This window comes from Furipterus horrens, unplaced genomic scaffold, assembly GCF_987537825.1.
Source record: "Furipterus horrens unplaced genomic scaffold, mFurHor1.1.pri manual_scaffold_5, whole genome shotgun sequence".
Classification (NCBI taxonomy): Eukaryota; Metazoa; Chordata; class Mammalia; order Chiroptera; family Furipteridae; genus Furipterus; species Furipterus horrens.
The window spans coordinates 103,184,542-103,197,418 of NW_028327175.1; the positions used below are offsets into that span (position 1 = coordinate 103,184,542).

The 12,877-nt window shown below is 36.7% G+C and overlaps 1 protein-coding gene across 3 annotated transcripts in view; it reads left to right on the plus strand.

Moving 5' to 3' along the window:
• SMG1 (SMG1 nonsense mediated mRNA decay associated PI3K related kinase) overlaps positions 1 to 12,877 on the plus strand; it is a 101,712-nt gene that overhangs the window by 16,665 nt on the left and 72,170 nt on the right. The window contains exon 2 of one of the 3 annotated variants that reach the window (XM_090276961.1): positions 10,971 to 11,028. The exons of the other annotated variants lie outside the window; for them this stretch is intronic. Within the exon in view, the coding sequence (XP_090133087.1) occupies positions 11,015 to 11,028 (14 nt within the window). The 5' untranslated portion in view covers positions 10,971 to 11,014. The remainder of the gene's footprint in view (positions 1 to 10,970; positions 11,029 to 12,877) is intronic. 3 annotated transcript variants of the gene reach the window in all.

Below are 12,877 nucleotides of genomic sequence, written 5' to 3' on the forward strand. Positions count from 1 at the left end.
GTTTTTGTTTGAACGCCTGTTTTCCGTTCTTTTGGGCGCATACCTAGGAGTTGATTTGCTGGTAATTCTATGTTTAACTTTTTAGGAACTGCCAAATTTTTCTAGAGTGCTTGTACCATTTTACATTCCTGCCAGTAATGTAAGGGTTTTAATTTCTCCATATCTTCACAACACTTGTTATTTTTCATTTTTAAAGAAAATTATGGCTACCTTCTTTGATGTGGTTTGTCATTGGTTTTGATTTGCATTTCCCTAGTTACTAATAAAGTTGAGCAATTTTCCTGTGCTTATTGCCTTTTGTATATCTTTGGAGAAGTATTTCTATTCAAGTCTTTTGCCCATTTTTAGATTGGATTGTTCGTTTTTTTGTAGAATTGTAGGAGTTCTTTGTATATTTTGGATACTAAGTTCTCATGAGATACGTGATTTGCAAATATTTTCTCCGATTTTGTGAATTGTCTTTTCACTCTCTTGATAGTGTCCTTCGCACAAAAATAAATAAGGCTTTAGAAATGCATATTGAGTATATAAATCCAGCCCCCTTCTCCTTTTAAAAAATTTCTGGCTGCTTTTTTGTGTTCAGTAAATTTAGTCTTTCTTTTAAAGATTTTATCTATCTGTTTTTAAAGATTGGAGAGGGAGAAGGAGAGAAACATTGATGTGTGAGAGAAACATTGGTCGGTTGCCTCTTGTACAGGCCCTAACCAGGACTGGGCCCACAATCTAGGCATGTGCCCTGACTGGGAATCAAACTGGCAAACTTTTGCTCTGTGGGACGATGCTCAGCTAACTTTGCCATGTTGGTCAGGGCAGAAAAGTTACTCCAAGATCATATGCATAGAACAAATTTTAGTTATGGAAGTCTTAACTTAAAAGATGAAATTTGTACTTAGTTTAAACAATGATAATGATCATTTTGTAATCCATTGTCCTTCCCGCTGCCCAGCAACCACTGTTTGTTCTTTTTTCCTGTGAAAAGTGTGTGGTATAAGTTACTACTCCTGTCTTCAATAACAGCATCTCAAACAAGTGAAAAAAATAAAGCCAGTGTATAACTAGTAAAGTACTAACTAGTGTTGTACATGTTGAGTGCTATAAGAGTTTGAAGGATTAGCTGAATGATGGGCTTTCCCCCCTAAAATCACAGCATTTTATGCTCCTAATTGCAACTTGTACTTCTTTTCTTCCTATGTTGTAATTTCATAGAGGGTTGGAACTGTCTTAGTTCACCTTTTGGAGTTGTTAACATCTAATTAATGCCCTTGTAGTAACTGATCAAGAAAATATTGCTGATTTTAATAAAACATTTTGGAGAAGAAATGTGGGTTGCAAGTTGAGTCTTGAAGAAAAGTTAGTATTGTGTTAGGTTAGAGGGCTGCATTCCAGGATCGGGAGAAAGGCCTCAGTTATGAGCATAAGCAATCATTTATATGCCACTTGGGCAATAGATTCAGTGATAAGCAAAACTGACAGACCCCTGCCCTTCTGGTATTTATAATCTGGCAGAACACAGTTAGATAAGCTTTTCAAATGGTGTAAGAGCTAAGGAAACTATTAGGTTCCACATGTATATCTCAGGGACTCCTCGTCAGTTTCAGGGAAATCAGAAACTTTCTCAAGGATAGCTGAAACTTGAAGGATAAAGAGAAATTAGTTAGGGTTGGCAAAGGAGGACCGGCTGTTGCAGGCAGACGGGCTCAGCAAGGCGGTTCTTTATGACCCTGGAAGATTAGGATGGGGTATGGTCTGTACAAGGGGTGCTTGGTTGGTACAGACTTAGCTGAAAAGGAAAGTGAGGTACATAAGATAAGGGCAGGGGGAGGACTTCATATTTGTGTTTTATAAAAATTATTTTTGTTGAAATATGAAGAAGAGATGGGATAGAGATGAAGAGTGGAGATGAAACCTGTCTGATCAAATAGTGCCATTTATTAGAAAATAGGAGCTGATTGTACTATTTATTAAAATGGGGATTCTCAGAGGAAAGGAGCCAGTTGTGTTTGAGGCATTAGAACATTGAGATCTTTTTAAAAAACAATTGGGTATACATATAGTCTGGACCTCATAGTAGACCTCTATGATGGAGCCCTAGATTTGGGAGTCAGTGGAATAAAGGAAGGTGATTAAATACTATCATCAGCACGGATTGAGGGAAGAGTACAAAGGAAGGTGAACAGAGGGCCTAAAGCTTTGAAACTCCCAAGATGAGCGGTTCAGCACAGGAGACTGAGCAAATCTTCAAAGGCTCCTGAGAAAATAGAACAAGAGAGGTGGGAAGAAATACAGAGTGTAACATCTCATAAGCCAAAAGAAGGGAAGAATCCAGTTACTTTAAATTCTCAGCATCTGAATACAGAGGGTTAATGTAAGAAGAAGTGTTTTTCATTCAGCCCACCTCATTCCTCTGCAAGGCACCTTTGGTGCAGGCCATACTCAGCCACACTGTGAAGGCAGCTGGAGATCATAGTTGGTTTTGCCAAAAGTGATGAGGTAGAAGTTGGTTCGGTATGGATTGAAGAGCCAGTAGGGGTGAAGAAATGGAAGTGGAGAGTAAGACAACTCTTAGTTGGGCTGCAAAGGGCGAAGGCACATTTTTTGGTGGAGGGACATGTGAGATTGATTAAGTTTTTTATGGTTAAAAATATGTTTTTGTATTTTTGAAGGAGGCCTTAGCAATTTTCACATGTTTAAGGAGAAGATTCAGTTTGGTGGGAAAGGTAGACTTCACAAGGGAAAAGAGTATTTGAAAAGAGACGAAATTTTAAGCAAATAACATACAAGGGAGCTCCAATAAGGCTAACAACTGATTTCTCAACAGAAACATTACAAGCCAGAAGGGAATGGTCAAAAATATTTCAAGCAATGAAAAGGCCTACAACCAAGAATACTCTACCCAGCAAGGCTCTCATTCAAAATAGAAGGTGAAATAAGGAGTTTCTCAGATAAAGGAAGACTAAAAGAATACATCTCCAGCAAACCAGCATTGCAAGAGATGCTAAAGGGAGTGTTCTAAGAAAAAAGAAGGGAAAAAAAAAGAGGAGAGGAACAGAGGTACAAAAGGAAATGAATAAATACACGTCAATAATAACCTTAAATGTAAATGGATCAAATGCTCCAATTCAAAGACATAGGGTAACGGAATGGATAAGAAAACAGGACCCACATATTTGCTGTCTACAAGAAACACACCTCAAAACAAAAGATTTACACAGACTGAAAGTAAAGGGATATAAAAAAATATTCCAAGCAAATGGACCAGAAAAAGAAGCTGGGGTAGCAGTCCTCATATCAGACAAAACGGATTTCAAAGCAAGGGCAGTAAAAAGAGACAAAGAAGGACATTTCATAATACTTAAAGGAACAATCCATCAAGAAGATATAACATTGATAAACATATATGCACCCAACACAGGAGCACCCAAATACATAAAGAAAATACTAGAAGACCACAAGAAGGATAACAACAACAACACGCTCATAGTAGGGGACTTCAACACTCCATTATCAACAATAGACAGATCATCCAAGCAAAGAAACACCAAGGATATACAGGCATTGAACAACACACTAAACCACATGGACCTAACTGATATATATAGAACTTTCCACCCCAAAGAAGCAAAATATACATTCTTTTCAAATGCACATGGGACATTTTCAAAGATAGACCACATGATAGGACACAAAACAAGCCTCAACAAATTCAAGAAAATTGAAATATCAAGCATCTTTTCAGACCACAATGCCTTGAAACTAAAAATCAACCTCAGAGAAAAAAATCAAACACACCCAAACTCATGGAGATTGAATAACATGCTATTAAATAATTAATGGATTAACAATGACATCAAAGAAGAAATCAAGAAATTTCTAGAAATTAATGATAATGAGCACACAACAGCCCAAAACCTGTGGGACACAGCAAAAGCAGTCCTGAGAGGGAAGTTCATAGCAATACAGGCATATCTGAAAAGGATAGAAGAATCTCAAATAAAAAACCTAATCCTAAAGCTACAAGAACTAGCAACAACAAACAAAGCCTAGGACAAGAAGAAGGAAGGAAATCATCAAGCTCAGAGAAGAACTAAATGATATAGAGACTAAACAAACAATCCAAAAGATCAACAAAACTAGGAGCTGGTTCTTTGAAAAAAATAAACAAAATCGACAAACCTCTAGCCAATCTAATCAAGAAAAAAAGAGAGAAGACCCAAATAAACAAAATCAGAAATGAAAGAGGAGAAATCACGACTGATACCACAGAAATACAAATGATAGTTAGAAATTACTACAGACAACTGTATGGCAAGAAATTTGACAATCTAGAAGAAATGGACAAATTTCTAGAAACATACACAACCTTCCAAAACTGAATCAAGAAGAAGTGGAAAGTCTCAACAGACCAGTAACAAAGAAGGAAATTGAAATAGTAATCCAAAATCTCCCTGCACACAAAAGCCCTGGACCGGATGGCTTCACAGGCGAATTCTACAAAACATTTAGGGAAGAACTAACTCCTGTCCTCCTCAAACTGTTCCGAAAAATCCAAGAAGAGGGGAAAATCCCAAACTCTTTCTATGAAGCCGGTATTATCCTAATCCCCAAACCAGGTCAAGACACAACAAAGAAAGAAAACTACAGGCCAATATCACTGATGAACATAGATGCTAAAATCCTCAATAAAATATTGGCAAACAGGATCCAGCAATACATTAAAAAGATCATACATCACGATCAAGTGGGATTCATCCCAGGGATGCAAGGATGGTTTAATATTCACAAATCAATAAATATAATACATCACCTAAACAAAATGAAAGACAAAAATCACATAATCATATCAATAGATGCAGAAAAAGCACTTGATAAAGTACAACACCCATTTATGATGAAAACACTCAGTAAAATGGGAATAGAGGGAGCATACCTTAACATAAGGCTATATATGAGAAGCCTGAGGCCAACATCATACTCAATGGACAAAAACTAAAAGCATTTCCCCTGAATTCAGGAACTAGGCAAGGTTGTCCACTCTCTCCACTCCTATTCTACACAGTGTTGAAAGTCCTAGCCACAGCAATCAGACAAGACAAAAAAATAAAAGGCATCCAAATTGGGAAAGAAGAAGTAAAACTATCATTATATGCAGATGACATGATAGTATACCTTGAAAATTCTATAAACTCCACTAAAAGACTACTCGATATAATAAGTGAATTTGGCAAAATAGCAAGTACAAAATAAATATACAGAAATCTAAGGCATTTCTGTACACCAACGATAAAATATCAGAGACAGAGACAAAAAAGAAAATACCATTTACTATAGCAACAAGAAAAATAAAGTACCTAGGAGTAAACTTAACCAAAGAGATAAAAGACCTGTACTCTGAAAATTACATAACATTGAAGAAAGAAATTAAGGAAGAAACAAATAAATGGAAGCAAATACCATGTTCTTGGATGGGAAGAATCAACATCATCAAAATGGCCATACTACCCAAAGCAATTTACAGATTCAATGCAATCCCTATTAAAATAGCAATGACATATTTCACAGACTTAGAACAAATACTCCATAAATTCATATGGAACCAAAAAAGACCCCGAATAGCAAAAGCAATCTTGAGACAGAAGAACACAGCAGGAGGAATCACAACACCAGATATCAAACAATACTACAAAGCCACTGTAATCAAAACAGTCTGGTACTGGCATAAGAACAGACATATAGATCAGTGGAACAGAATAGAGAGTCCAGAAATAAACCCAGGCCTCTATGGTCAACTAATCTTTGATAAAGGAGGAAGGAACATAAAATGGAGTGAGAAGAGCCTCTTTAACAAATGGTGCTAGGAGAACTGGATAGAGACTTGCAAAAAAAATGAAACTAGACCACCAACTTACACCACACACAAGAATAAACTCAAGATGGATCAAAGACTTAAATGTAAGCCATGACACCATAAAAGTCCTAGAGGAAAACATAGGCAAGAAAATTTCAGATATCTCACGTAACAATTTCTTCACGGATACATCTCCTAAAGCAAGAGAAATAAATGAAAAAATAAACAAATGGGATTGCATCAAACTAAAGAGTTTCTGCTCAGCAAAAGAAAACATCAGCAAGATGAAACGGAAACCAACCATATGGGAAAACATATTTGCCAATGACATCACAGACAGGGGACTGATTTCCAAAATATATAAAGAGCTTATACGACTCAACATCAAGAAAACAAACCACCCAATTAAAAAATGGGCAAAGGACCTGAACAAACACTTCTCCGAAGAGGACATACAGAAGGTCCATAGACACATGAAAAAATGCTCAACATCATTAGCCATCAGGGAGATGCAAATAAAAACCACGATGAGGTACCATTTTACACCAGTCAGAATGGCCGTCATCAACAAATCAACAAACAACAAGTGCTGGCGAGGATGTGGAGAAACGGGAACCCTACTGCACTGTCGGTGGGAATGCAGATTGGTGCAGCCACTATGGAGAACAGTATGGAATTACCTCAAAAAACTAAAAATGGAACTGCCTTTTGAACCAGCGATTCCACTACTAGGAATATACCCGAAGAATCTTGAAACACCAATTCAAAAGAACTTATGCACCCCTATGTTCATTGCAGCACTGTTTACAATAGCTAAATGCTGGAAACAACCTAAGTGCCCATCTGTAGATGAGTGGATCAAAAAACTGTGGTACATTTACACAGTGGAATACTATGTAGCAGAAAGAAAGAACTCCTACCATTTGCAACAACATGGATGGAACTAGAGAGAATTATGCTTAGTGAAATAAGCCAGGCAAAGAAAGAAAAATACCATATGATATCACCTAATACAGGAAACTAAAGAACAACAAAAACAAAAGAACTAAATAGAACAAAGAACAGAATAGCAGTCAACAGGGGGGAGGGGGGAGGGAGAGAAGGGAGATAAGTAAGGGAAGGGTTTAGTCAAAGAACGTGTATAAATGACTCATGGATACGGACAACGGGGAGGGGTATGATTGCGGGAGAGGGGGTGGGCTGGGTAGGGGAGAGAAATTGGGGGAAAAGGGGACAACTGTAATTGAAAAACCAAAAATAAAAAATAGAAAAAAAGGAAAGAGATGAAATTTTAATCAAGGCCTCTACGAATTGGGTGTAGATGTGTTATGGTATCTTGTTTTTTTTTCTTCGTGACTAGAGAGAATGTGAGAAAGTTTGAGTGTGAGTGTTTGAGAGTGTAGAGCGGCAGTTAATTTTGGAATCTGAAGAGAATGGGGAAGGTCTGGATAATACATGTAGTGAGTGGGAGACGGGACATCAGAGGACCTAGGAATGTGGTGCTTTACTGATGGGTAACGGGTAATTGATAGATAATTGGGTTTATCCATGGTTGGATTTTGCCAGATTGGTGTGAGTAAAATATTAAAGGAGATTTAGGAGGTTGGTAAGAGTGTTATTGAAAAGATAAGACAGTGAAATCTGAGCTGGTTAAAGAAGGAAGTGAAGAAGGAAGAAAGTACTGAACTGGGAAAAAAGTAGAGAGAGTGACTGGAATTAAGTTACTAAAAAACCTTCAGAGTGCTGGAGGGAGAGCAGTACAAGGGGGTTAAATAGTAATGGGGAATAAGTACAATAAAAAACATGTATATAAGTTCTAAAAAGCAACAACACTTTAGAGTGGTGTTGAAATAGAATGTGAATTGGCAGTTGTCAAAAGCAAGTCACTGGGGCATTGAGCAAGGTGACCTGAAAAGGGCACATGGAATTTGAGAGACCAGTTGGCCATGAGTGGAACTTCCTACTTCAGCAGGAACAGTTTCAGTGGAGTGCTGATGGTGGAACCCTCATCACAGTTAGTTGAAAAGTGAGTGAAGGCAAGGAAGATAAAGTTTTCTCAAGAGGTTTTGTCTGTGAAGTGTATAGACACTTAGAATTAGAAGGAGAAAGAGAGTTAAGAGTTGAATTTTTTTTTTTTTTAAAGGAAAGACTTGAGAGTGCTCATGTTGATGATGTGATGAGCAGTAGGGAAGTGGGAGATGCAAGGCATACCTCAGAAGATAGGGGGACTGTCTAGATCACGAGGTTTACTTGTTCCATTGTGGGAAAGTGATGGAAAGGCTGTGTGTGCAGATGTAGGTGAATTTGTGGACTGACTGGAAAGAAGTTGGTAGGCAGTGGTGGAGTGCTGAAAAACTATAGTTAGAACAAAGTTTGAGTTCTTGCTCTGCCTTTTACAAGCTGTGCAACTTTAGGTCAGTTATGGAACCTTAGTTACCTCATCTGGTAAGATTATGTTAGGGATCAAATGACATAATAAATATTAGGTTAACTGCTTGGGTAAGTTGCCTCCCAGACTTGGTAGGAGCTCAAAATTATTAGCTCTAATTGAGAGTGCTATAGAAGGAATGAATGGCCTCTTCACCAGGGGTATTCTGAAGCAGGGATCTCTGTAAGGTCATGCACTGGTAGTGCTTGGGGAAGGAGGAAGGTGCAGAGAGTTTGAAAGCTCTTTTGGAAAGATGAGACCCCTGGCTAGGGAAGTGTGGGCAGCATTGAAGACTTAGTTGTCAGAACTACATGGGAGTGGTGTGTTCGTCAACCTTTTCAGTGAAGATAAGATAATTGTGCACTTGAAGCAAAAGTTTAAAATCTGATGTAGTACTCTCCTAGAGTTATTTGCTTTGTTTCTCCTTTCTTGTTAATTTGATTAAAGTTCTGTGGGTAGAGAGGTTATGAGATTCCTTGGAAGGGAAATAAACTATAGCAGGTCCTCAAATAACATCATTTTGTTATAATGTTCATAAGATGCCAGAGGATCTTAATCTCATATATCGTCGTCGTCGTCGGCAGCCGTCCGTCTCGAGAGACGATGGCGTAGCTTCCTGAGAGTTAATCTCATATATATCAATTAGCTAATACTAGCTTTGTTATATGTCATTTCAGTTAAAGTTGCAGAACCTATTGACTGTTAAAGTGGGGACTTAACCTTACTGAAATTTAGTTCTTTATTATGTTTGCTAAAGATATTATTAAACATAATTTATAGTCTTTTAAATTTTGGGTTAGAGTATATATATTCAGTGATTTAAAATATAGGTGCAGAGTTAGAGGGGGTATGGTTCATGAGATCACCTTTACTTCTGACACCAGTTACAAGTTTGGAGGGCCCCAAGACTATTATTAGGATAATTCACCAGAAGGACTTACAGAACTCATTGAAAGCTGTTATACTCATGGTGACAGGTTATTACAGCTAAAGGATATTGATTAAAATCAGCCATAGGTAAAGGTGCATAGGGCAGAGTCCAGGAAAGTTCCAAATATGGAGTTTCCAGTTCTTTCCCTGTGGAGTTGTGAACAGTGTTACTTTCCTGGTGTTGATTTGTGACAGTATGCATGGAATATAAACACCCATGGAAGCCCATCCCAGCTTTGGTATCCAGAATTTCTACTGGGACTCCATGACTGGGTGCCCACATGGCTGAACTTAATTTCTAGTCCTTCTGGAGACTGAGGTGATTCATGTGACTAAAATCCCTGGGCATAATCACATGGTGAACAGGAACACTGTTATTAGTCATGACATTTCAAGAGTTTAGAGATTACCTTCCAGAAGCTCAGGATAAAGCATAGACGTCCCTCTGGGAAAGGTAAAAATCTTACAATTTTACAATAGTTAAATATATTTTTATATTTTTAGTCTAAAGTGGCTCTTTAGTTGAGAGTTTGAGTAATAATTAAAAATTAGTAACAAAGAATCAATAAATAGATTGGTTTTATAGATAGCTTAAGGAGCTAAGGATGTTTCATTAAGACATATACACTTAATATTTTACTATTGCAAAACTGATGTAAACTCATTCATAACTTTGGCATGATGGTTCAGTTGTTTCATTAAATTTGAACTTACTATTTTCTCCTGAGAAGAGTTTCATATAATGAAGTCCCTGAGTCTCCGAAATGAAATTTTTAGCTATAGACTCATTTTAGAGCAGTGTTTCTAGCATGAAAGTGTTGTACAGACACAAGGCCCAGGGTTACGCATTGTTTCACTTTTTTTTTTTTTAATCCCTTGTGAAAGCATGTCTGAATCCAGGTGAGTAAGAGACACTACAGGAATAACCTTGAATTTATTTCTAAAATAGATAGATCATTTTCAAGTAGTATTCACTGTTAGTATGAAAAACTCAGAATATCCTACAACTGTTTTGTGACAGTGATACTATCTTGAGTACCACTGTATTCCCACCTTATTGGCTTTAGTGCAAGTCTCATTTCCTGGTTGATACCCATACAAATTAGATCTCACCAAGAGAGCAAAATCCCTTTATCGGCCTGCTTAAAAATAACTTTGAGGCAAGATGATGCTTATTCCTGTGGCACCACCAGGTGTGCTGTTTGCATCAAGTCATTTGGGGTGCTTCATTTCTGGGTCTTCTAAGGAAATACTCCTCAGAGAGAATGCCCTGACTTCATACTTCCAAAGTGGCTTTTTTCCCTTCCTTTTTCTTTTTGTTATTCTTTACAATGCTAACAAGAACTGGGCCACAAGACCACATTTAGCCAGGAGATGCTATCCTCTAACACATGGTGGATTGTTGATGTGAGGCCTGAGGATTTGGGTCATTCAGAAATGAATGACCTCTCAGATTTGTTACATTTTCTGTATACTGAGAATAGGTCACTAAAGTAGCATAACTATATTCGCATGTGATTTGTATGTTACAGTGAACATTTAAATTCTTCTTTGTACTAAATTTCATTTTTTTTGGTTGCCCACCTTAAGCCTCTCCTCTAAGGCACAGAGTGGCTTTCCATTTAAATTTTTGCTTCAACATACGAAACCTAGAGGGTCATAGTTTGACTAAAAGCACCTAACCCATGAATTATATTTGCTTCATGTTTGAACAACAAATGTTTTTAACCCACTGCCTTCACTAATATTGTAACTACTGTCTTACAGATTGACTTGATGCAAAACATCACAAAGGCTCCATATTATACAGTATGCGATTTTTGAGGTATGAGCTTTAGAAACTTACCTCTCGTGTGGCATGTACATTAGGTTTTAACTTCAGTTTAATCATTTTGGGGAAATTTATGCATTTTTTTCTCTTCATAATATTTTTAGAGTATTAAAGGGGTTGTAGAGGTATTTTGGGATCCTTGCTCTAGGATTCATAGTCTTAACAGATGCATTTTCTTTTATCACTAAATTGAGACACTAATTCTAGCAGATAATAGCTTTTTCAGCCCTTATAAACTAGCTGAACATTTTTGCCTGCTCTTTAAGTTGAAATCTGTACTTTCTATTTTGTGGCTTTGATTGCCTCATTTTAAGTGCTCATTTCTCTTTAACAGTTTTCTGTTTATTGGACTGGGATCTTGTTGGTAATTACAGCCTGATATTGACTTTTTTTTGAGACCTAAGCAGTCTCGATATTATAGAGATTTTGTGTACATGCTGAACCATTTTGTGCTTTTGGGTTCAAAGTACCAGTAACTTAAATTAAGAAGTCACTCCTGCCTCCCCTCATCCCCCCTCCAGTTTAATTTAAAATCAATACTTGTTAGTTAGAAATGTATTTCTTGGTAGTGGTAGATTGCTTAATTTCTTCAATGAAGAACTTAAAATAAGAACTTATTTTGATTGTTTTCGTATGTTCATGAACTACTTATACGTTATTTGTTAGACTGGGAACTTTGAGTTTATTTAGTAATATGGCCATAATCATTGAGTGTACACTGTAAGTATTTTTTAAGAATTCATTATTTTATTTAGGCCTCACAACAACCTTACATATTAGGTGTAACATAGGTTTTATCCCCATTTTACACAAGAGACAACCCAGACTTTGAGATTAAGCACCTTCTAGCAAAGTCACACGTACCTTTTCGGTACTGGAGCTGGGCTTTGAGCTCAGATCTTTTTTAAACCTGTATTCTCTGCTGCCTTATGTTTATTGCTATGCCACCAGAAAACAATACAAATATTTAACTTAATAGTAAGGGAAATATATGTGATACATAAACATAATAAAAACAGGAAATTCAGACATTTAAATATTGGTAGACTTCAGTTATCTAGGTGTTTCAGAATTATTATATTTTATTCATTCATTCATTCATTCATTCAGCTTACTTTCCCAGGTTGAGTTAGATGCCATACATACAGAAAGTTCAAAACCTGTCAGAAAAGCTCACATGCTCTCTTTAATTTTTCAATTCCCTTTCAGAAATTAATGGTATGTTATGGATTATTATAGGTCAACATTTAATGTGCTATTTTTAGATATGTGGGGAATGTTTTTACATTGGTTTTAAAAAGTTCTCATGTTTTCCATTTAATGTTAAAGATACTTAAATGCTTATAGACTTAGTATACTTTGAAATATCCTCATAAATTTTTCTTGAAAGTCCATAGATTTTATTTTCCCGTATGTTGAAAGTACTGAGCTTTGTCTTTTAATTAGTGAACCCTGTTTATTTGAAGAAGATACACTGTTATGAAGTCTTAGTAGTTTTAGTATGCTAGGGTTACGGAATTTTATCAAGTTTCAAATTGAGAGCCTTTAGGAATAATTTAGACTCATGCCACTTAGGTATCCAAGTTTAATTGGACCTATTGTCTGTATTCTATATTAACAGTGGTGACAGTAAGTACAGATCAGGGTGTCTGAGCCTATGCAGAGTTTCATGTTTAGTATTTTTGTGTGTGAGGGCAGTGAAAGGATAATAAACTAGATAAAATATATTTACAAACACTGCAGTTATTCTTATACACGGGATAAGGGCACAGGCGTTGAGGAATAGAGTAGTTTCTACTCCTGCCAGTGTCCTTAACTTTTCCAAATAATTATGAGTTCAGAA